Below are 25,693 nucleotides of genomic sequence, written 5' to 3' on the forward strand. Positions count from 1 at the left end.
CAGCAAGTTTCCCCACTGCTGGTGTATGCAGTACTGTATGTGGCCAGAGGTGCGGGGGGGGCGCTGGTGTGTGCAGTACTGTATGTGGTCAGAGGTGCGGGGGGGGCGCTGGTGTGTGCAGTACTGTATGTGGTCAGAGGTGCGGGGGGAGCCTGGTGTATGCAGTACTGTATGTGGTCAGAGGTGCGGGGGGGGGGGGGGGGCGCTGGTGTATGCAGTACTGTATGTGGCCAGAGGTGTGGGGGGCTCTGGTGTATGCAGTACTGTATGTGGCCAGAGGTGTGGGGGGGGGTGATGGTGTATGCAGTACTGTATGTGGCCAGAGGTGCGGGGGGGGGGGGTGATGGTGTATGCAGTACTGTATGTGGTCAGAGGTGCGGGGGGGGGGCGCTGGTGTGTGCAGTACTGTATGTGGTCAGAGGTGCGGGGGGGGGGGGCGCTGGTGTATGCAGTACTGTATGTGGCCAGAGGTGTGGGGGGCTCTGGTGTATGCAGTACTGTATGTGGCCAGAGGTGCGGGGGGGGCGATGGTGTATGCAGTACTGTATGTGGCCAGAGGTGCGGGGGGGGGGGGGGTGATGGTGTATGCAGTACTGTATGTGGTCAGAGGTGCGGGGGGGGGGGGGCGCTGGTGTGTGCAGTACTGTATGTGGCCAGAGGTGTGGGGGGGGGGCGCTGGTGTATGCAGTACTGTATGTGGCCAGAGGTGCGGGGGGGCGATGGTGTATGCAGTACTCTATGTGGCCAGAGGTGCGGGGGGGGGGGGGGTGATGGTGTATGCAGTACTGTATGTGGCCAGAGGTGCGGGGGGGGGCGATGGTGTATGCAGTACTGTATGTGGCCAGAGGTGCGGGGGGGGGGGGGGTGATGGTGTATGCAGTACTGTATGTGGTCAGAGGTGCGGGGGGGGCGCTGGTGTGTGCAGTACTGTATGTGGCCAGAGGTGTGGGGGGGGGGGGCGCTGGTGTATGCAGTACTGTATGTGGCCAGAGGTGCGGGGAGGCGATGGTGTATGCAGTACTCTATGTGGCCAGAGGTGTGGGGGGGGGGGGCGCTGGTGTATGCAGTACTGTATGTGGCCAGAGGTGCGGGGGGGCGATGGTGTATGCAGTACTCTATGTGGCCAGAGGTGCGGGGGGGGGGGGGTGATGGTGTATGCAGTACTGTATGTGGCCAGAGGTGCGGGGGGGGGCGATGGTGTATGCAGTACTGTATGTGGCCAGAGGTGCGGGGGGGGGGGGTGATGGTGTATGCAGTACTGTATGTGGTCAGAGGTGCGGGGGGGCGCTGGTGTGTGCAGTACTGTATGTGGCCAGAGGTGTGGGGGGGGGGGCGCTGGTGTATGCAGTACTGTATGTGGCCAGAGGTGCGGGGAGGCGATGGTGTATGCAGTACTCTATGTGGCCAGAGGTGCGGGGGGGGGGGGGTGATGGTGTATGCAGTACTGTATGTGGCCAGAGGTGTGGGGGGCTCTGGTGTGTGCAGTACTGAAAGTGGCCAGAGGTGTGGGGGGGGGGGGGGTGATGGTGTATGCAGTACTGTATGTGGCCAGAGGTGCGGGGGGGGGTGATGGTGTATGCAGTACTGTATGTGGTCAGAGGTGCGGGGGGGGGGGCGCTGGTGTGTGCAGTACTGTATGTGGTCAGAGGTGCGGGGGGGGGGGGGGCGCTGGTGTATGCAGTACTGTATGTGGCCAGAGGTGTGGGGGGCTCTGGTGTATGCAGTACTGTATGTGGCCAGAGGTGCGGGGGGGGGGGGGGTGATGGTGTATGCAGTACTGTATGTGGTCAGAGGTGCGGGGGGGGGGGGGGCGCTGGTGTGTGCAGTACTGTATGTGGCCAGAGGTGTGGGGCGCTGGTGTATGCAGTACTGTATGTGGCCAGAGGTGCGGGGGGGCGATGGTGTATGCAGTACTCTATGTGGCCAGAGGTGCGGGGGGGGGGGGGGGTGATGGTGTATGCAGTACTGTATGTGGCCAGAGGTGCGGGGGGGCCATGGTGTATGCAGTACTGTAAGTGGCTAGAGGTGCGGGGGCGCTGGTGTAGGCAGTACTGTATGTGGCCAGAGGTGCGGGGGGGGGGGGGGCGCTGGTGTGTGCAGTACTGTATGTGGCCAGAGGTGTGGGGGGGGTGATGGTGTATGCAGTACTCTATGTGGCCAGAGGTGCGGGGGTGATGGTGTATGCAGTACTGTATGTGGCCAGAGGTGTGGGGGGGGGGGGGTGCTGGTGTATGCAATACTGCATGTGGCCAGAGGTGTGTGGGGGGGGGGGGGGGCGCTGGTGTATGCAGTACTGTAAGTGGCTAGAGGTGCGGGGACGCTGGTGTATGCAATACTGTATGTGGTCAGAGGTGCGGGGGGGGATGGTGTATGCAGTACTGTATGTGGCCAGAGGTGTGGGGGGGGGCGCTGGTGTATGCAGTACTGTATCACAATCACATTCCTCTCAGGACAGGAAGTAGTTTGAATTGCTCTTATGGGGACACAGACAAAAAAAAAACCCGCTTAGTTGAGTGGGGGAGGGGCCGAGCCTGGTGACAACCCTCCTAATGCAGAGATAGGAAGTGCGGGAAAATCCCCCCAAATGAGACAGAAATAGAGATTTTTATCTTCGGCTCTTTCGGCCATTGCTGTGTGTAGGGAAGAGACGCGCTCCCATCCCCCGCTCATCGATTGGGATTCGCGCACTTTCACATTAAATGAAGTATTAGAATGAAGGACCGTCCTGATCGATGGCGGCATTCTCCATGTCACATCAGCGGCTGAGCTCTCGGGAAGATCGATAGGAGCACACAGGAAAAATCCATACGTTATAAGACGATGTGCGGGGGAGGCGGAGGGCGGGATTCCCAGCCCTGTCCGCCGGATTGGGCACTTAGAGAGGTGCTGAGATCTGGAAAGGCTGAGGCCCCAGCTGACCTTCCAGGAAAATGCCCCTCCCCCATTACACATCACTTACTGCTGGTGTAAAATGAAGGCAGATGTACACCCCCCCCTCCGACCTTCCTCATGGTGGGGTGTGATGTCACCCTCCTTCCTGGAAGATTTCTGGAGAGCCGGTAAAGCCTCCAGTCCATTGGAGGAATCTCTTCCCACCGGATGTGGTCTGCTCCGTATTCCCCGGGATCTCCCCGGGAAGAAATGTGATGTCATCAGCATCCAGCATAAAGGGGAGGAGACAACGCAAACCACAGGCTCAACAGGTGGAGAGGAATGCCTGAAACTCCTCCCAAGCCACGCCCCTCTGATGAATTTAGCCCCACCCACCAGGGTCATAGAGAGAAAGGAGTGAGGAAATAATTATATCAGCCACAGATGAGACAGAAGACGGATTGTGAAAGCAACACACGGAGATGGGACTGAAAAAGATGGACTCCGGACACCCCGTCGGGTATCTCCACTAAGAAGCTGCTTCCCAAGTTCTGGAACACGAGACCCGCAATACTTACCCCAATGAGCAGGCAGTACCAGTTTTGGAGTAAACTAGAATAAGAACTGTTTATTTGAACAAGAATACAGGCTTTTATACACATGAGAAGGACATTCCCCCCTTCTGATTATATTACCCCAACAATACAAACTGTAACCAGAAACATAAATTATCATGGAGCTAATAAACTAGTCAATTACCCCGCCTAGGAGACTCAGATATATCACCTTTCAGGTCAGACTTGCTGTCTTCTGGCTCAGAAGACACAATACACATTATCAGAAGTATAAACACAGAAGTCCTTCACAAATGTTTGTAGTTCCCTCAAATGCCAGGGCCCATAGTCATGTATCCAGGTCCTCCAGGGCCCACAGTCCTGTATCCGGGTCCTCCAGGGCCCATAATCCTGTATCCGGGTCCTCCAGGGCCCACAGTCCTGTATCCGGGTCCTCCAGGGCCCACAGTCCTGCATCCGGGTCCTCCAGGGCCCATAGTCCTGCATCCGCGTCCTCCAGGGCCCATAGTCCTGCATCCGGCTCCTCCAGGGCCCATAGTCATGCATCCGGCTCCTCCAGGGCCCATAGTCATGCATCCGGCTCCTCCAGGGCCCATAGTCGTGTATCCGGCTGCTCCAGGGCCCATAGTCGTGTATCCGGGTCCTACAGGGCCCATAGTCCTATATCCGGGTCCTACAGGGCCCATAGTCCTGTATCCGGGTCCTACAGGGCCCATAGTCCTGTATCCGGGTCCTACAGGGCCCATAGTCAATATGTAAGAGGCTAGCATTCAGTCCCCTCCAAAAGCATCTGTCCCAGGAGAGCCTATCACAGATAGCTCCTCCCACAATGATGTCATCAGATGGGCGGGTCAGCCCTGGAACGATTCCCTTTTAGAAGTGGGACAGGAGCCCTTTTCTTAGAGCCGGTCTGAGCTGGAGGTCCGTCAGTGTAATCTTCCACTTCACACCTGACAACATTCAGGGACTTTAAACATTCCTAGGACAAACGCAGATCTATATTCAGACCAATAGAAACAGCCCCCCCCCCCCGAAATGGGCGGGCTCAATGGATGGCTGAGACTTTTTTGCCGTCACTCTTCTATATTAGAAAAGTATCATCTGCTGGATATCACAGAGTGTCAGTAAAGTGAACCTGTCATCTTACAATGGAAGGAAGGAGAGTGGAGAAGGTGGAGAGGTCCTTTTACCCCACTATGAGGAATTCTGGAGGATCCAACCCCCTTCCTTTACCGGTCCCTTCACCCCCGCACTTACAGGGGACCTAGCAAAAGAGACCTTTCATTCATGGTAACTGGCGCATGCTCAGTACTAGGTCACCGCGACCCCTCCAGGTATTTATTCCTTCCCACAGACATCACAGGACCCCCCCTGACAATGCCTCCATCTACTTTTCTCTCCAGAAGGAGGGCGCCATCTTTGTTCGGGGCATCACCGGGGGTCGCCCTGCTTCCTGGCGTCATAACTTCAGACCCAAATACTTATTTTGGGTCATCAATCAGTGAAGCGAGGATAAAGATGACAGTCCTGGACCTCACCCTGAAGACAAGTATTTCAATTTGGACCGGTTCCCTCCAAAGGTTGTCTATAAGAGTGAGATTGGAGGAGAACACTCGGAGGAGAAGTGTGAGGATCTGTCACAGAGGCAATCATCTGCAGGGTGGTTACCACGGTAACACCGGCAATAAAAGATTGACTGAAACTCAGCGGAACGACGAAGGCGTCAACTCTTCTCACTCCACATTGAGGGAAAGGAAAACAAAGGCGGAATCTCTACCTGGAGGAAGAACAGACCGATCGCTTCCGCCGTCATTGGATTCCATTCACACCATCGCATTGCAGGAACAATATGTGGGTATGTACAAACCTCCCTTCATCAGGGCTTAGATTTATTGTGCAGGAGGGATCTGGACGGGGTGAGGTGAGGAGTTACATTCTTGTTGAGCTGCGGTTAGAAGCTCATTCACTCAAGTTGTCTAATGGATACTTCTCACCACAACCCAGAAAGAAATTAAATCCCGGATCATCCCCCATCCAGATCCCACTCAGATAATAAATCCAGCCCCGGTGAAGAGAGGTTTGTGCATAACCAACACAATGCTCTCAGCTCTTCACGGTCCTTTTTAGGATGACGAATGCAAATTTCTGTCTGGACCGATCCCTACAACTTGCCGCTCTTGTCCTTTCTCTCCATAAAAACCTGACAGGGGTTCTAACACTTTCCTATTCTATCCAGAACTAAAAATAAATGTATTTACATAAAACATCATGAAAAAAGCGATCTCACTAACAAGAGTGCTCAGAAGATGGGACCAGACCCAACCGTCAGAGAACTCGTCAAGATCTGTCTCATTTTTATTTTAATCTCTACCTATCCAGATTGTTCATTTTACAAAACACCACCACCTTCAAACCCAACCCCACAGGGCAACAGGTCCTTCAGACCCAACCCCACAACAACCCCACAGGGCAACAGGTCCTTCAGACCCAACCCCACAACAACCCCACAGGGCAACAGGTCCTTCAGACCTAACTCCACAACAACCCCACAGGACAACAGGTCCTTCAAACCCAACCCCACAACAACCCCACAGGACAACAGATCCTTCAGCCCAAACACCACAACAACCCCACAGGACAACAGGTCCTTCAAACCCAACACCACAACAACCCCACAGGGCAACAGGTCCTTCAAACCCAACACCACAACAACCCCACAGGGCAACAGGTCCTTCAGACCCAACACCACAACAACCTCACAGGGCAACAGGTCCTTCAAACCTAACACCACAACAACCCCACAGGACAACAGATCCTTCAGACCCAACACTAAAACAGCCTCCCAGAGCAACAGGTCCTTCAAACCTAACACCACAACAACTTCACTGTACAACAGATCCTTCAGCCCAAACACCACAACAACCTCCCAGGACAACAGGTCCTTCAAACCCAACACTAAAACAGCCTCCCAGAGCAACATGTCCTTCAGACCCAACACCACAACAACCTCACAGGACAACAGGTCCTTTAGTCACAACTCCACAACAGCCTTACAGGGCAACAAATTCTTCAGACCCAACTCTAGAACAACCTTAGAGGACATAATCTCCATGGAATTTGTAACAGTGGTCGAAGTAAGCAAGTCTCACCATTATCTTTGAAGAGAATGCTTCAAGCTCTAGCTTGAGATTGAGTGGGCATAAGAGGTTTGCCTGGGCCAGGAATTACTGCCAGTGGAATACTGAAGACTGGAAGTATGTTTAATGGACCAATTAAAAATTTGAAATCTCTGGTTCATCACACAGGGTTTGTGTCTCAAGTCAGCAAAAGGATGGGGAACGGTGTCAAATGCTTTTGCAAAATCCAGAGACACCACGTCTACGGGCCTTCCTTTATGTAGATACACCGTGTCTACGGGCCTTCCTTTATCTAGATACACCACATCTACAGGCCTTCCTTTATCTAGATACACCACGTCTACGGGCCTTCCTTTATGTAGACACACCACATCTACAGGCCTTCCTTTATCTAGATACACCACGTCTACGGGCCTTCCTTTATCCAGATACACCACGTCTACGGGCCTTCCTTTATCCAGATACACCACGTCTACGGGCCTTCCTTTATCCAGATACACATGTACGGGCCTTCCTTTATCCAGATACACCACGTCTACGGGCCTTCCTTTATGTAGATACACCGCGTCTACGGGCCTTCCTTTATCTAGATACACCACATCTACAGGCCTTCCTTTATCTAGATACACCACGTCTACGGGCCTTCCTTTATGTAGACACACCACATCTACAGGCCTTCCTTTATCTAGATACACCACGTCTACGGGCCTTCCTTTATCCAGATACACCACGTCTACGGGCCTTCCTTTATCCAGATACACCACGTCTACGGGCCTTCCTTTATCCAGATACACATGTACGGGCCTTCCTTTATCCAGATACACCACGTCTACGGGCCTTCCTTTATGTAGATACACCGCGTCTACGGGCCTTCCTTTATCTAGATACACCACATCTACGGGCCTTCCTTTATCTAGATACACCACGTCTACGGGCCTTCCTTTATCCAGATACACCACGTCTACGGGCCTTCCTTTATCCAGATACACCACGTCTACGGGCCTTCCTTTATCTAGATACACCACGTCTACGGGTCTTCCTTTATCCAGATACACCACATCTACGGGCCTTTCCTATATCTATATACACCACGTCTACGGGCCTTCCTTTATCCAGATACACCACATGTACGGGCCTTCCTTTATCCAGATACACCACATCTATGGGCCTTTCCTATATCTATATACACCACATCTACAGGCCTTCCTTTATCCAGATACACCACGTCCACGGGCCTTCCTTTATGTAGATACACCACGTCTAAGGGCCTTCCTATATCTATATACACCACATCTACGGGCCTTCCTTTATCCAGATACACCACGTCTACGGGCCTTCCTTTATCTAGATACACCACGTCTACGAGCCTTCCTTTATGTAGATACACCACGTCTAAGGGCCTTCCTTTATCTAGATACACCACGTCTACAGGCCTTCCTTTATCTAGATACACCACGTCTACGGGCCTTCCTTTATCCAGATACACCACGTCTACGGGTCTTCCTTTATCTAGATACACCACGTCTACGGGTCTTCCTTTATCCAGATACACCACATCTACGTGCCTTTCCTATATCTATATACACCACGTCTACGGGTCTTCCTTTATCCAGATACACCACATGTACGGGCCTTCCTTTATCTAGATACACCACGTCTACGGGCCTTCCTTTATCTAGATACACCACATCTACGGGCCTTCCTTTATCCAGATACACCACGTCTACGGGCCTTCCTTTATCTAGAGACACCACGTCTACGGGCCTTCCTTTATGTAGATACACCACGTCTAAGGGCCTTCCTTTATTTAGATTCACCACATCTACGGGCCTTCCTTTATTTAGATACACCACATCTACGGGCCTTCCTTTATCTAGATACACCACGTCTACGGGCCTTCCTTTATCTAGATACACCACGTCTGCGGGCCTTCCTTTAACTCACCTCCTCATAGAAGGTTAGTAGATTGGTTTGGAAAGAACGATTCTTCATGAATCCATGCTTATTACTACTAATGATACCGTTCTCATTACTAAAATCTTGTATATAGTCCCTTATCATCCCCTTTACATACTATTGATGTTAGGCTGACTGGTCTGTAATTCCCAGGGATGTATTTTGGGCACTTTTTTTAAATATTGGTGCTACATTGGCTTTTCTCCAATCAGCTGGTACCATTCCAGTCAGTAGACTGTCAGTAAAAATTAGCAACAATGGTCTGGCAATTACTTGACCGAGTTCCCTAAGTACCCTCGGGTGCAAGCCATCTGGTCCCGGTGATTTAATAAGGTTAAGTTTCCCAAGCCTAATTGTAATTCTGTCCTCTGTGAACCATGGAGGGGCTTCCTGTGATGTGTCATGGAGGATAAACACTGCAGTTTTGGTTACTGAAGCCCCCCGATTCCCTTGTGAAGACTGAGGAGAAGAATAAATTCAATACCTTCACCATCCCCCCATCCTTTGTAACCAGATTCCCTTCAAATCTGGCAAGTATCTAGGTCAGTATCTTTTTATTTTTTTTACTTAAACTCAAACTTCTCTTTTAATAAAAAGTGTAATTTTTAGAACTGGAAAAGCACTATGATGGCTTTTTAATCCTTTTTTGAGCTGAGGAGCTTACTGGAGGAGCGAGGAGTTCTATTGCTGTAACTAATAAGAAGATCTGGAGAGAAGCGAGAGATTGACGATACATCCGGAGATATCCTGAGGAGATGGTTGGAATCCATGAAAGGGGAAAAGCACATGGCGACCTATTTATTTGAGGTCAATTCGTTCAGGTGAGCGCACTTCCAGTGAAAGGTGAAGGCGGCGGAAACTCAGGTGGGAATTAATATAGGAGAGTAATCACAAGCTCACGAAGGAGACACGATTTCTGAAAGGACTTATGAAGGTGTATAAGATCACATACATGTGCGCCTGAAGCAACCCGACCACCGAGGTGCCACATCCGCAATGTACAGTGTACCAAACTTACACCAAGAAGAAGGAACATCGGACCTTATATAAATAATAATGCAGAAATAAGTCACGGGGGGTTATTTACTAAAGGAAAATCCACTTTGCACTTGGAAGTGAAGTCGCTGTAGATCGGAGGGGGACATGCAAGGAAAATAAAAAACAGCATTTTAGCTTGCACACGATTGGATGATAAAATGAGCAGAGCTTCCCCTCATTTCAGATCTTCCCCTCAGGTCTGCAGCGACTGCACTTTCCATTACACTTGCAGTGCAAAGCGTATTTGCCTTTCATAAAATACTCCAGTGGTCGTCCTTTAGGCTGGGTTCACACTGCAGCAGTTTATGAGAACGCATGTAATTCGCACCGCACTGCAGTGCAAATCACATCCGATCTCTGTGCGATGCGAGTTCAGCCATACAGATAGTATACAGATAGTTTGGCTGAATTTGCATCGCACACGGCCAAAACTCGCACAGGACCCTTTTTTTGGTCCGCAGCAGAATCGGATCGCATGGGTGTTCACACCATGCGATCCGATTCCTGTCCGAGTTTGCAGATCGCACTGCGATATGCGAACTGATCTGGGGGTGTCATTAACATTTCACTGACACTCCCAGCAGTTCGCATAGGGCAGTGTGAACTGCCGCCGGGAGGTATGCAATGCGGGAACCCACGGCCGATTCGCGGCGTTCCCGCATCGCTGCAATGTGAACCCAGCTTTATGATGATTTACTGACATTTACAGTGTGATGTGGAAGTTGTTTCTCATGAGGTTTCCTTTATTTGTATAGAAGGGTTGTGGTTGTGCAGAACTTTGTAAGTAGAAAACTTTTGGTGCAGAGTTGGGAAGACTTTTCGCCGAGGCTCACGCCATTGCGGCTTTGCGCACAGCCCATTCATTTGAAGCGCACAAAAAGCAAAGAAAAATTCCAACTCTACCTACCGACCAGCCTGACACCAAACACATTATCCTTTCTAATGCCGCGTACACGCGATCGGAATTTTGGTCGGAAAAAGGTCTGAGGGTTTTCCCAACAGAATTCCGATGGGATTTCGCTCAAGCTGTCTTGCCTACACATGGGTCACACCAAATTCTGAGCGCCAAGAACGCGGTGACGTACGACACGTACGACGGGACTAGAAAAAGGAAGTTCAATACCCAGTAGCCAATAGCTTCCGTCTCGTAGTTGAATCTGAGCATGCGTGAGATTTTGCGTGTCAGAATTGAATACACACGATCGGAATTTCCGATAGAAAGTTTTTCCATCGGGAAAATTGAGAACATGCCCTCAAATTTTTGCTGGCGGGAATTCGGCCAGCGAAATTCCGATGGAGCGTACACGTGGTTGCGTTTTCCGATCAAAAGCTCTCATCAGTCTTTTGCTGCCCGAAATTCCGATCGTGTGTACGCGGCATCACAGTTTGTTTGTTTTCACACATTTGCAAATCCATGCGTAAGCTGCAGAGCCGCTCCGAGGCACCCCGCTATTATGTGCAATCCTAACTCTAAATTGTGAGAGTCTCCATAGGAGGAGCACATTTCTAATAATGGTGAGGCTGGAGGCATGCCACCCCCACATTAACCACTTCTGGATCAGGCCTATTTCTGACACTTTTTGTTTACAAGTAAAAATCTGTATCTTTTGCTAGAAAATTAATTTAGATCCCCAAACATTACATATGTTTTTTTTTTTTTTTTTAGAAAAGACTCTGGAGAATAAAATGGTGGTCGTTGCAATAGTTTATATCACATGGTATTTGCACAGCAGTCGGGCGGAGCGGTGGGATGGGAGACTCGGGCGGAGGGGTGGGATGGGACACTCGGGCGGAGGGGTGGGATGGGAGACTCGGACGGAGGGGTGGGATGGGAGACTCGGGCGAAGGGGTGGGATGGGAGACTCGGGAGGAGCGGTGGGATGGGAGACTCGGGCGGAGCGGTGGGATGGGAGACTCGGGCGGAGCGGTGGGATGGGAGACTCGGGCGGAGCGGTGGGATGGGAGACTCGGGCGGAGCGGTGGGATGGGAGACTCGGGCGGAGCGGTGGGATGGGAGACTCGGGCGGAGCGGTGAGATGGGAGACTCGGGCGGAGTGGTGGGATGGAAGACTCGGGCGGAGCGGTTGGATGGGATACTCGGGAGGAGCGGTGGGATGGGATACTCGGGAGGAGCGGTTGGATGGGAGACTCGGGCGGAGTGGTTGGATGGGAGACTCGGGAGGAGCGGTTGGATGGGAGACTCGGGCGGAGCGGTGAGATGGGAGACTCGGGCGGAGCGGTGGGATGGGAGACTCGGGCGGAGCGGTGGGATGGGAGACTCGGGCGGAGCGGTGGGATGGGAGACTCGGGCGGAGCGGTGGGACGGGAGACTCGGGCGGAGGGGTGGGATGGGAGACTCGGGCGGAGCGGTGAGATGGGAGACTCGGGCGGAGTGGTGGGATGGGAGACTCGGGCGGAGCGGTGGGATGGGAGACTCGGGCGGAGCGGTGGGATGGGAGACTCGGGTGGGGCGGTGGTGGGATGGGAGACTCGGGCGGAGCGGTGGGATGGGAGACTCGGGCGGGGCGGTGGGATGGGAGACTCGGGCGGGGCGGTGGGATGGGAGACTCGGGCGGAGCGGTGGGATGGGAGACTCGGGCGGAGCGGTGGGATGGGAGACTCGGGCGGAGCGGTGGGATGGGAGACTCGGGCGGGGCGGTGGGATGGGAAAATCGGGCGGAGCGGTGGGATGGGAGACTCGGGCGGAGCGGTGGGATGGGAGACTCGGGCGGAGCGGTGGGATGGGAAAATCGGGCGGAGCGGTGGGATGGGAGACTCGGGCGGAGCGGTGGGATGGGAAAATCGGGCGGATCGGTGGGATGGGAGAAAGCCGACTGGCAGCTCTAAAAAGACGGTACCTGGGTGAAGTCTGCAGCTCCATATCATCCCGCTACAGCCACTTCCTCCAAATAAGGTAGAGGTGTGAAGTTTTGTGGGAAGGGCGCACCGGACACCCAGCATATAATGGCAGCAAAGGTGTCCAATACTTCCCCTCACCTGTATGCCAACAGTACGAAGGCCACTTATAGGTGGGGGCAGGGGCCATTTGTACTTTCATGCCTGTGCTTCAGGAAAAAGGTTCCAGCAGCATTTTGAAAATGCAGTGGTTGTGAAAAAAAATTAAAAAATAAATAAAAAATCGCATGGTGCATGCAAAATGCCCTTAGACGCGTGGGGCACCAATAGGGATGAACGGCTGCGGGTGCCGGAACAGATGTGAGTCCATAATAGTGTGAATGTAGTGCTGTACGGAATATCCGATCAATAAATTGAATGTTAGGAGGGAGATGATCGCCTCTTATATCTCCAAAGGTGGCGACTTTCACAAGTCAGAAATTTAAACATAAAAATTATTACAAAATTTCATTTTAATCTCCAATTGTTACCTTGTTTTACAATATATTTCAATATTACAATACATACACAAACTATTTATATATATATATATATATATATACACACACACATACATACAGTTGTGCTCATAAGTTTACACACCCTGGGGGCAGAATTGATGGTTTCTTGGCCATTTTTCAGAGAATATGAATGATCAAATCTTTCCTCACTCGTGGTCAGTGATTGGCTGAAGCCATTTCTTATCAATCATCTGTATTTACTCTTTTTATATCACAACAGAAACTCCCCAAATGCCCCTGATGAAAAGTTTACACACCCCGGTTCCTAATACCGTGTATTGCCCCCTTGGAGTCTTCTGTGGTATTTGTGGACGAGGCTCTTTATCTTCTCAGATGTTCCTCTTGGTAAAAGTCCTCCAGTTCCTGGAAATTCTCGATGTGTCTTCCATGAACGGCACGTCTGAGATCTCCCCAGAGGGGCCCAATGATATCGAGGTCAGGAGACTGAGATGACCAATCCAGAACCTTCACTTTATTCTGCTGTAGCCAATGACGGGACGACTTGGTCTTGTGTTTGGATCATTGTCATGTTGGAAGGTCCAAGTACCTCCCATGCACAGCTTCCTGGCTGAGGAATGAAATGTTCCTCCAGTATTATTTGATAACATTCTGCATTTATCTTGTCATCAATATTGACCAAATTTCCTGCGTCTTTGTATCTCACACATCCCCAAAACATCAGCGACCCACCGCCGTGTTTCACAGTAGGGATGGTGGACCTTTCATCATAGACCTTGTTGTCTCCTCTCCAAATGTAGAGTTTATGGTTGTGGCCAAAAAGCTCAATTGGTCTCATCCCTCCAAATGACTTTGTGGCGGAAGGTTGGAGTCTTGTCTCGGTGCTGTTTGGTGTATTGTAAACGGATACTTTGTGGCATTTGTGTAGTAATGGCTTCTTCTGGAGACTCGGCCATGCCGCCCATCTTTCTTCAAGTGCCTCCTTATTGTGCATCTTGAAACATCCACACCACACGTTTTCAGACAGTCCTGTATTTCACCTGAAGGTATTTGTAGGATTTTTTTTTGCATCCCGAACAATTTTCCTGGCAGTTGTGGCTGAAATTTTAGTTGGTCTACCTGACCGCGGTTTGGTTTCACCAGAACCCCTAATTTTCCACTTCTTGATGAGAGTCTGAACACTGCTGATTGGAATTATCAATTCCTTGGATATCTTTTTATATCTCTTTCCTGTTTTATACAGTCCAACTACCTTTTCCCGCAGATCCTTTGACAATTCTTCTGCTTTCCCCCATGACTCAGAATCCAGAGAGGTCAGTGCAGCACTGGATGAAAGATGCAAGGGTCTGTCAGGAGTCCAGAAACTCATTGACCATTTAAATACACACAATAATTACAAACAGATCACAGGTGAGGATGGGGACCTTGACTACCTTTGCTGGCGCTGCCCCATAGTTTTCAATGGGAAGGGGCACTTTAGGAGCGGCGTATAAATCACTTTTACAGCACTGCAAAGACTTTTTTTTACCGTCCTGCCAGCGCACCGCCCAGTGTGAAAGCACTCGGGGCTCTCACACCGGGGAGACAGGAGAGGCGCTTTACAGGCTCTATTTTTAGCGATGTAGCGACTAAAGCGCGGTGTGAAAGTAGCCCGATAGCCATTCAAACCCCTTTGTGTCACCTTGTGTGCATGTGATCAGGCTCAAATCACCGGGGTATGTAAACTTTTGATCAGGGGCATTTGGGTAGTTTCTGTTGCGATATAAAAAGAGTAAATACAGATGATTGATAATAATAGCTTCAGCCAATCACTGACCACGAGTGAGAGGAAAGGTCTTGTGTTATCATTCATATTCTCTGAAAAATGGAAATCATCAATTCTGCCACCAGGGTGTGTAAACTTATGAGCACAGCTGTGTATATATATATATCTCCACACGGTATATACACACACCAGCCACTGGCTGTATATACTCCCACGTACACCCACCTTGTTCATCCTGGCATCCCACGCCTTCACGGTCGGCGAGAACCCCCCACATATGAAAAGATTCGGGTCAATTGGGTGAAACTTGACTGCGCCAATCTTCCATTCATTGTTTGCGCTCAGAAGGTCTTTTCCTAAAGAAAGAGAAAACAATCGCCTGATAAGTTATCAGTAAAAATAGTGAGAAATGATGGATTGCCCCGCCCCTATAATCACCACATGGGGGGGGGGAGGGGGGGACGCGTGTAAATTAGGGGTCCCGCTCTGCGTCCTGCGAAATAATCATCAGCAAATTGTAATTATTCTCCTTTCTAATACACGACATGAAACATGTGAAAGAACGCATTTTAATTTCCCCACGGAAAATAATGTTGAGATATTAAGCCGGGGGAGGGGAGGGCGGTGGTTACCATGGGGATGCGGTTTAAGATGTAATTATATATGGAATTATTGCCACCAGTAAGACACAAAATTTTATTAACAAAACCTTTGTCAAAACTCTCCGACAGCTGGGAGGAAAAAAAAAAAAAAAACGCACGTGTCTGCGTAAACGATCGGCGTGCGCACTGCGATGTTATCAATGTTTCCAGCGCTAATTACAACTTCCACTGGAAGCGACGCGTTCCGTGCCATCTCGAGAGAGCGGGAGAAGGGCGGGGGAAGGGCTGGAGAAGGGCGGGGGAAGGGAAGGATAAGGGCAGGGGAAGGGAAGGATAAGGGCAGGGGAAGGGCGGGATAAGGGCGGGGGAAGGGCTGGAGAAAGGCCGGAGAAGGGCGGGGGAAGGGCGGGATAAGGGCTGGGGAAGGGAGGGAGAAGGGCCGGAGAAGGGCTGGGGAAGGGAGGGAGAAGGGCAGGCATGTCTGCGGGGTGGGTTTGGTGTGACCCCATCTGTCCGCTTTACAGACACGACCCGCCCCCTGGCACCCGGAATGCATTAGGCGGGGCAGGTTGGTAGATACACTGCGAGACCCGATCACACAATCCTAGAAGATGACACATCACATCTTCCTCTAGAGAAAGTGACTTCCCTTCACTTCCTGTCCTGCAGACCCCACAGGAAGTGGGCGGATCTCTCCCCTCAGTTGTCATGGAACCAGCGTCCCCATTGGAGGATCCCCCCCCCCATATTCCTGATAGTAACTCCCAATCATGGATTCACCCATCAATTTCCCGGTGACAGTTACAGAGAATCTCCCTAATGGGATCCACACCACGCCGCCATCTATAGGTGACCCTCGCCGGGCGGGGGGGGGGGGGAGGGGAGGGGAGGGGTTACTGTACAAAATAGGAAACATCATTAAAGTGTTTCTAAACCTCAGACATGAAATCTGAACAAAGCACATCCCTCTATAGTGTGTGTTTGCCTCAGTCCAGAGCACTGAGTGCCATTTCTGTCTGCTGCCTCCCCCCCCCCCCCTCCGCTACATGAGTCTCCTCCTGCCCCCCCCCCTACATGAGTCTCCTCCTTTCTCCCTCCCCCCCACTGCATGAGTCTCCTCCTGCCCCCTCCCCCCCCTCTGCATGAGTCTCCTCCTGCCCCCCCCTCCGCTGCATGAGTCTCCTCCTGCCCCCCCCCCTCTACATGAGTCTCCTCCTGCCCCCTCCTCTCCCTCCGCTGTATGAGTCTCCTCTTGCCCCCTTCTCTCCCGCCGCTGCATGAGTCTCCTCCTGCCCCCTCCTCTCTATGAGTCTCCTCCTGCCCCCACCTCCCCCTCCGCTAAATGAGTCTCCTCCTGCCCCCACCTACCCCTCCGCTAAATGAGTCTCCTCCTGCCCCCTCCTCTCCCTCCGCTGCATGAGTCTCCTCCTGCCCCCTCCCCCGCATGAGTCTCCTCCTGCCCCCTCCCCCCTCCGCTGCATGAGTCTCCTCCTGCCCCCTCCCCCCCTCCTCTTCGTGAGTCACCTCCTGCCCCCCCCTCCGTTGCATGAGTGTCCTCCTGTCCCCCCCCCTCCGCTGCATGAGTCTCCTCCTGCCCCCTTCGCTGCATGAGTCTCCTCCTGCCCCCTCCTCTCCCTCCGCTGCATGAGTCTCCTCCTGCCCCCTTCGCTGCATGAGTCTCCTCCTGCCCCCTCCTCTCCCTCCGCTGCATGAGTCTCCTCCTGCCCCCTCCGCTGCATGAGTCTCCTCCTGCCCCCTCCTCCCGCCCCCCCTCCTCTGCATGAGTCTCCTCCTGCCCCCTCCCCCCCCTGCATGAGTCTCCTCCTGCCCCCTCCTCTCTCTCCGCTGTACGAGTCTCCTCCTGCCCCCTCCCTCCACTGCATGAGTCTCCTCCTGCCCCTTGCGCTGCATAAATCTCCTGCTGCCCCCTCCTCCCCCTCCGCTGTATGAGTCACTTCCAACAGTCTACGGGGACACCATACAATCCCAGGAGATCCCCCCCCCCTCATCTCCAGCACACAGAAGGTGATGGACATCCTTAACAGTACATGTTTCCCTATGAGAGCGTGTATTTGGAGAGGAGTATGGAGAGGGAGCACTATATGGAGTGCTATATAGAGGGGGGATGGAGGAATATATGAAGGGGGTACATGGTGGGGTATATGGAGGAGGTATATAGAGGGGAGGTGGAAGGGTATATGAAGGAGGTATATAGAGGGGTGTGGAGGACATATATAGGGGGTGGGGGGTGAAGGGGTATATAGAGGGGGGGTATATGCAGGGTTATATGAAGGGGTATATGGAGGAGGTATATAGAGGGGGGTGGAGGGGTATATGAAGGGGGTATATAGAGTGGTGGTATATGCAGGGGTATATGAAGGGGGTACATGGGGAGATATAAGGAGGAGGTATATAGAGGGGGGTGGAAGGGTATATAGGGGGGTATATAGAGGGGGTACATAGAGGGGGTTATATGCAGGGGTATATGGAGGAGGTAGATAGAGGGGGGTATATGGAGGGGTATATAGAGGGGGTATATAGAGGGGGTATATAGAGGGAGTACATAGAGGGAGTACATAGAGGGAGTACATAGAGGGGGTTATATGCAGGGGTATATGGAGGAAGAATATAGAGGGGGTATATGGAGGAGGTATATAGAGGGGGTATATAGAGGTGGTATATAGAGGGGGGTTATATGCAGGGGTATATGGAGGAGGTATATAGAGGGGGGTATATGGGGGGAATATAGAGGGGGTATATAGAGGGGGGTTATATGCAGGGGTATATGGAGGAGGTATATAGAGGGGGGTATATGGGGGGCATATAGAGGGGGTACATAGAGGGGGTAGAGAGGGGGGTATATGGAGGGGTATATAGAGGAGATATTTGGAGGGGTTACATAGAGAGGGGTATATAGAGGAGATATATGGAGGGGTATATAGAGGGGGGTATATAGATGAGGTATATAGAGGGGGCACATGGGGGGTTTACAACCACTTGAAGCACTGATGAACGGATTTGATCGTAGTGTGCAGACCTTGGCGGATGACGGTGAGGATGGAGCGCGGCGTCACGCCCTCCTCTGAAGGCCGATATTAAAGTGACACAGAAGACGAGGCCCTTCAGAGGACAGTAATTGGTGAAGTGATGGGAACTCTATAAGAGGAGAAATGGAGACAGTAATTGTGTGCGGAGAATTGGATGTGATCAGAGATGAGGGGGAGAGTTCAGGACCAGTTCAGTCCTATAATATGTACATCATACCCCCCCTCCCCTCCCCCTCCCCCATATTATTTTAAAACATCCTGAAATTCCCTACAGGTACATTTCACTGACTCAGATATTCCCCCCCCCATTTGATTTATGTGTCACACTTAAAGGAGAAGCTCACCTTTTACAAAAATAATAAATGCCGAAGATTTTCCGGTGAAAAGAAAAAAAATATGTATTATTTGACATTTGTTTAATTTTTTTTCCTCAGGAACCTTCAAAGCATTGTGAATGGGCGGATCGGGGGAATGGGAGGATCGGGGAATGTGGGGGGATTGGGGAAATGGGCGGATCGGGAAATGGGCGGATCGGGGAATGGGAGGATCTGGGAATGGGCGGATCGGGGAATGGGCGGATCGGGGAATGGGCGGATCGGGGAAATAGGAGGATCGGGGAATGTGGGGGGATTGGGGAAATGGGCGGATCGGGGAAATAGGAGGATCGGGGAATGTGGGGGGATTGGGGAAATGGGCGGATCGGGAAATGGGCGGATCGGGGAATGGGAGGATCTGGGAATGGGCGGATCGGGGAATGGGAGGATCTGGGAATGGGCGGATCGGGGAATGGGCGGATCGGGGAATGGGCGGATCGGGGAATGGGCGGATCGGGGAATGGGGACTGCATCTTCCGCGTTGTTCTGGGTGGATTCCAGGAATGGGAAGATCGGGGAATGTGCAGATCTGGGAATGGAAGGGTAAGGGAATGGGCGGATCGGGGAAATAGGAGGATTGCGGAATGTGCAGATCGGGGAATGGGGACCGCATCTTTCGCATTGTTCTGGGTGGATTCCAGGAATGGGAGGATCGGGGAATGTGCAGATCAGGGAATGGGCGGATCGGAGAAATAGGAGGATCGCGGAATGTGCTGATCGGGGAATGGGCGAATCGGGGAATGTGCTGATCGGGGAATGTGCTGATCGAGGAATGGGGACCGCATCTTCCGGGTTGTTCTGGGTGGATTCCAGGAATGGGAGGATCGGGGAATGGGAGGGTCGGGGAATGTGGGTGGATCGGGGAAATGGGAGGATCGGGGAATGGGCGGATCGGGGGATGGGAGGATCGGGGAAATGGGAGGATCCGGGAAAAGGGAGGATCCGGGAAAAGGGAGGATCCGGGAAAAGGGAGGATCGGGGAATGGGGACTGCATCTTCCGCGTTGTTCTGGGTGGATTTCAGGAATGGGAGGATTGGGGAATGTGCAGATCGGGGAATGGGAGGGTCTGGGAATGGGCGGATCGGGGAAATAGGAGGATCGCGGAATGTGCAGATCGGGGAATGGGCGGGTCGGGAAATGGGAGGATCGTGGAATGTGCAGATCGGGGAATGGGCGGGTCGGGAAATGGGAGGATCGTGGAATGTGCAGATCGGGAAATGGGCGGGTCGAGGAAATGGGAGGATCGGGGAAATGGGAGGATCAGGGAATGGGCGGATCGGGGAATGGGCTGATCGGGGAATGGGCTGATCGGGGAATGGGCTGATCGGGGAATGGGGACCGCATCTTCCGCGTTGTTCTGGGTGGATTCCAGGAATGGGAGGATCGGGGAATGTGCAGATCGAGGAATGGGAGGGTCTGAGAATGGGCGGATCGGGGAAATAGGAGGATCGCGGAATGTGCAGATCGGGGAATGGGCGGGTCGAGGAAATGGGAGGATCGGGGAAATGGGAGGATCAGGGAATGGGCGGATCGGGGAATGGGCGGATCGGGGAAATAGGAGGATCGCGGAATGTGCAGATCGGGGCATGGGCGGGTCAAGGAAATGGGAGGATCAGGGAATGGGCGGAACAGGGAATGGGCGGATCGGGGAATGGGCGGATCGGGGAATGGGCGGATCGGGGAATGGGCGGATCGGGGAAATAGGAGGATCGCGGAATGTGCAGATCGGGGAATGGGCGGGTCGAGGAAATGGGAGGATCGGGGAAATGGGAGGATCAGGGAATGGGCGGATCGGGGAATGGGCGGATCGGGGAATGGGGACCGCATCTTCCGCGTTGTTCTGGGTGGCTTCCAGGAATGGGAGGATCGGGGAATGTGCAGATTGGGGAATGGGAGGGTCGGGGAATGGGCGGATCGGGGAAATAGGAGGATCGCAGAATGTGCAGATCGGGGAATGGGCGGGTCGGGGAAATGGGAGGATCGGGGAAATGGGCGGATCGGGGAATGGGCGGATCGGGGAATGGGCGGATCGGGGACCGCATCTTCCGGGTTGTTCTGGGTGGATTCCAGGAATGGGAGGGTCGGGAAATGTGGGCGGGTCGGGGAAATGGGAGGATCGGGGAATGGGGACCGCATCTTCCGAGTTGTTCTGGGTGGATTCCAGGAATGGGAGGATCGGGGAATGGGAGGGTCGGGGAATGGGCGGATCGGGGAATGGGAAGGTCGGGGAATGGGAGGGTCGGGGAATGTAGGCGGGTCGGGGAATGTGGGCGGGTCGGGAATGGGCGGATCGGGGAAATGGGCGGATCGGGGAATGGGCGGATCGGGGAATCGGAGGATCGGGGAATCGGAGGATCGGGGAAATGGGCGGATCGGGGAATGGGCGGATCGGGGAATGGGCGGATCGGGGAAATGGGCGGATCGGGGAATGGGCGGATCGGGGAATCGGAGGATCGGGGAATCGGAGGATCGGGGAAATGGGCGGATCGGGGAAATGGGCGGATCGGGGAATGGGCGGATCGGGGAAATGGGCGGATCGGGGAATGGGCGGATCGGGGAATGGGCGGATCGGGGAATGGGGACCGCATCTTCCGCGTTGTTCTGGGTGGCTTCCAGGAATGGGAGGATCGGGGAATGTACAGATTGGCGAATGGGAGGGTCGGGGAATGGGCGGATCGGGGAAATAGGAGGATCGCAGAATGTGCAGATCGGGGAATGGGCGGATCGAGAAATGGGCGGATCGGGGAATAGGGACCGCATCTTCTGGGGCGGCGTACACACGGGCGGACTGTCTGCCGAAAACTAAGTTCGTCAAACAGTCCGCTCAAACTTTTGAATGAACGAACTTGCCCACACACGGCACTTTTTGAGCGGACTAAGTTCGTCGTACTAAGTCCGCGCAACTTTTGAAATGAACGGACTCGCCCACACACGAGGAGGACAGTCCGCTCATTTCGAGCGCGTGTCAAGGTAGGCGGGGCCCGCGACGGAGACGTCGCGGGGTCTGCCGCCTGGAATGCGCTTAAAGGGGAACCCCAACGCCGAAAAAAATCGGCGTGGGGGTTCCCCCAAAGTCCACAACAGACCCTTGTCCGAGCACGCTACCCGGCCGGCCAGGAAAGGGGGGCGAGCGAGCGCGCCCCCCCCCTCCTGAGCCGTACCAGGCCGCGTGCCCTCAACATGGGGGGTGCCTTGGGGAAGGGGGGGCCGCGCGGCCCCCCCCCACCCCAAAGCACCTTGTCCCCATGTTGATGAGGACAAGGGCCTCTTCCCGACAACCCTGGCCGTTGGTTGTCGGGGTCTGCGGGCGGGGGGCTTATCGGAATCCAGGAGCCCCCTTTAATAAGGGGGCCCCCGGATACCGGCCCCCCACCCTATGTGAATGAGTATGGGGTACAATGTACCCCTACCCATTCACCTGTAAAATAAAAGTACCCAAAAAAAAACACAACACACGAGATAAAATATTTTATTGCAAAGCTCCGGGGGTCTTCCGTCTTCGGGGGTCTTCTCGCCGGACTCCTCCGCTATCTTCTTGTAGCTCTTTTGCTAGCGGAGGAGTCCGGCTTTCTTCCTCCCCGGCGCCGGCCTCTTCTCCCGACTACGGGGGTCTTGTCCCCCTCTTCGGTTCTTCTGCCGGGCCACCGCGCCTTCTTATAGCTCTTTTGCAGGCGGTGGCCCGGTCTTCTGTCGCCGTCGCCTTCCGTTCTTCTTCTTCTTCTTCTTCTTCTTCTTCTCCAGGAGATGTTGACACGTCGCTCTCTCCGGCCGGAATGCCAGAGCCGCGCTGCGCGGCCACTTATATAGTGACAATGGGGCGGTGTCACATGGTATATGTCACATGGGTTGGTCACATGGTGACCCCGCCCCCTTACGATGTCATAGTCCCCATGTGACATCAACCCATGTGACCAACCCATGTGACATATACCATGTGACACCGCCCCATTGTCACTATATAAGTGGCCGCTCAGCGCGGCTCTGGCATTCCGGCCGGAGAGAGCGACGTGTCAACATCTCCTGGAGAAGAAGAAGAAGAACGGAAGGCGACGGCGACAGCGGCGACAGAAGACCGGGCCACCGCCTGCAAAAGAGCTATAAGAAGGCGCGGTGGCCCGGCAGAAGAACCGAAGAGGGGGACAAGACCCCCGAAGTCGGGAGAAGAGGCCGGCGGCGGGGAGGAAGAAAGCCGGACTCCTTCGCTAGCAAAAGAGCTACAAGAAGATAGCGGAGGAGTCCGGCGAGAAGACCCCCGAAGACGGAAGACCCCCGGAGCTGTGCAATAAAATATTTTATCTCGTGTGTTGTGTTTTTTTTTGGGTACTTTTATTTTACAGGTGAATGGGTAGGGGTACATTGTACCCCATACTCATTCACATAGGGTGGGGGGACGGTATCCGGGGGCCCCCTTATTAAAGGGGGCTCCCGGATTCCGATAAGCCCCCCGCCCGCAGACCCCGACAACCAACGGCCAGGGTTGTCGGGAAGAGGCCCTTGTCCTCATCAACATGGGGACAAGGTGCTTTGGGGTGGGGGGGCCGCGCGGCCCCCCCTTCCCTAAGGCACCCCCCATGTTGAGGGCACGCAGCCTGGTACGGCTCAGGAGGGGGGGCGCGCTCGCTCGCCCCCCTTTGCTGGCCGGCCGGGTAGCGTGCTCGGACAAGGGTCTGTTGTGGACTTTGGGGGGACCCCCACGCCGATTTTTTTCGGCGTTGGGGTTCCCCTTTAAGTCCATACCAGGCGGCGGAGCCCGCGACGTCTCCTTCGCGGGCCCCGCCTACCTGGAGACGCGCTCGAAATGAGCAGACTTTTCTCCGGGCGGGAACAGTCCGCTCATTTCGAAAGTACAGCGGACTGGCACACACACGGGCGGACTGTCCGCTGAAACCAAGTTTCAGCGAACAGTTTTACGGAAATTCCGTAAGACTTTGTTCGTCAAACAGTCCGCTGAAACTGTCCGCTGAAGCCCACACACGAGCGGACTGTCGGCTGAAACACTGTTCAGCGGACAAAGTTGGGCGAACAGTCCACCCGTGTGTACGCGGCCTGGGTTGTTCTGGGTGAATTCCAGGAATGGGAGGGTCGGGAAATGTGGGCGGGTCGGGGAAATGGGAGGATCGGGGAAATGGGAGGATCGGGGAATGGGGACCGCATCTCCCGAGTTGTTCTGGGTGGATTCCAGGAATGGGAGGATCGGGGAATGGGAGGGTCGGGGAATGGGAAGGTCGGGGAATGGGAAGGTCGGGGAATGGGAAGGTCGGGGAATGGGAAGGTCGGGGAATGGGAGGGTCGGGGAATGTAGGCGGGTCAGGGAATGTGGGCGGGTCAGGGAATGGGCGGATCGGGGAAATGGGCGGATCAGGGAATGGGCGGATCGGGGAATCGGAGGGTCGGGGAAATGGACGGGTCAGGGAAATGGGCAGATCGGGGAATGGGCGGATCGGGGAATGGGGACCGCATCTTCCGGGTTGTTCTGGGTGGATTCCAGGAATGGGAGGGTCGGGAAATGTGGGCGGGTCGGGGAAATGGGAGGATCGGGGAAATGGGAGGATCAGGGAATGGGGACCGCATCTTCCGAGTTGTTCTGGGTGGATTCCAGGAATGGGAGGATCGGGGAATGGGAGGGTCGGGGAATGGGCGGATCGGGGAATGGGAAGGTCGGGGAATGGGAAGGTCGGGGAATGGGAGGGTCGGGGAATGGGAGGGTCGGGGAATGTAGGCGGGTCGGGGAATGGGCGGATCCGGGAAATGGGCGGATCGGGGAATGGGCGGATCGGGGAATGGGCGGATCGGGGAATGGGCGGATCGGGGAAATGGGCGGGTCGGGGAAATGGGCGGATCGGGGAAATGGGCGGGTCGGGGAAATGGGCGGATCGGGGAAATGGGCGGATCGGGGAAATGGGCGGATCGGGGAATGGGCGGATCGGGGAATGGGTGGATCGGGGAATGGGGACCGCATCTTCCACATTGTTCTGGGTGGATTCGGTGAATTGGACTGACCTGTTTCCACGTCAGTTAAATGTAAAGTGGAGTCAAAGCCGCCGGTGAGAATCTTCTGGCCGCAGGAAGACCACTGTGCGTCTCGGACCGCCAGCCGGTGACTTGTGATTGTGCGCAGACACTTCCCGCTGTCCACCCCGTCCCACACCTAGAGAGATATCGATCAGATCATCGAGCAACACACACAGGGGAATGGCAGTTCATCGTTATCTGCAGATCAATACACAATCTCATATAGATAACCCAACATTGTGACCAGTCCTGGGGGGGGGGAGAGAGAGGGGGGAGAGAGAGGGGGGAGAGAGAGGGGGGAGAGAGAGGGGGGGAGAGAGAGAGGGAGGGGAGAGAGAGGGAGGGGCGAGAGAGGGGGGAGAGAGAGAGAGGGGGGAGTGAGAGGGGGAGAGAGAGAGAGAGAGGGGGGGGGGAGAGAGAGAGGAGAGAGAGAGTGGGGCGAGAGAGGGTAGTGAGAGGAGAGGAGAAAGTGGGGGAGAGAGAGAGAGTGTGGAGGGGGGGAGTGAGAGAGATGAGAATGATTTACTTCCTGCCATTTGTAAAGCCCTTCGACGCGTTCCGCTCGGCACCCGCTGTTACTGCATACAGAAGAAAACAAGAAATGTATTCTTCATTGCCCCTGAATGCCGAGCTATTAATCACTACCCCACCCCCGATGCCAAAGTTCTACCCCCCCCCCATCCCCCGTATGACAGATCGCTCAGTCCTCACATCGCTGATCAATGTACGCAGAGGAACCGAGGTGATGCCGAGAAGCTGAGGAGTGAAAACTGATTGTTATGGGAGACCGACAACGGCGTCCATCCCCCGCACTCCCAGCACAGGAAGGGTACAGAGGGAGGCAAGGTGTCCGTGTGACACCACCAGACATTTATTACTTCTCACATCCGGGGTCACCATCCACTTCCTGGCCTGAGACGTCATCATCATGTAAATCCTGG

At 53.9% G+C, this 25,693-nt stretch overlaps 1 protein-coding gene across 1 annotated transcript in view; it reads right to left on the minus strand.

The window, feature by feature from the left end:
* Positions 1–25,693, minus strand: part of WDR25 (WD repeat domain 25) — a 92,366-nt gene that overhangs the window by 36,460 nt on the left and 30,213 nt on the right. The window contains exons 3-4 of the mRNA XM_077466812.1: positions 24,741–24,888; positions 14,942–15,072 (exon numbers count right to left, since the gene is read on the minus strand). Coding sequence (XP_077322938.1) covers positions 14,942–15,072; positions 24,741–24,888 — 279 coding nt within the window. The remainder of the gene's footprint in view (positions 1–14,941; positions 15,073–24,740; positions 24,889–25,693) is intronic.

The sequence above is a fragment of the Lithobates pipiens genome, unplaced genomic scaffold, assembly GCF_037356315.1.
Source record: "Lithobates pipiens isolate NorthernLeopardFrog02 unplaced genomic scaffold, aLitPip1_a1.2 Scaffold_37, whole genome shotgun sequence".
Classification (NCBI taxonomy): domain Eukaryota; kingdom Metazoa; phylum Chordata; class Amphibia; order Anura; family Ranidae; genus Lithobates; species Lithobates pipiens.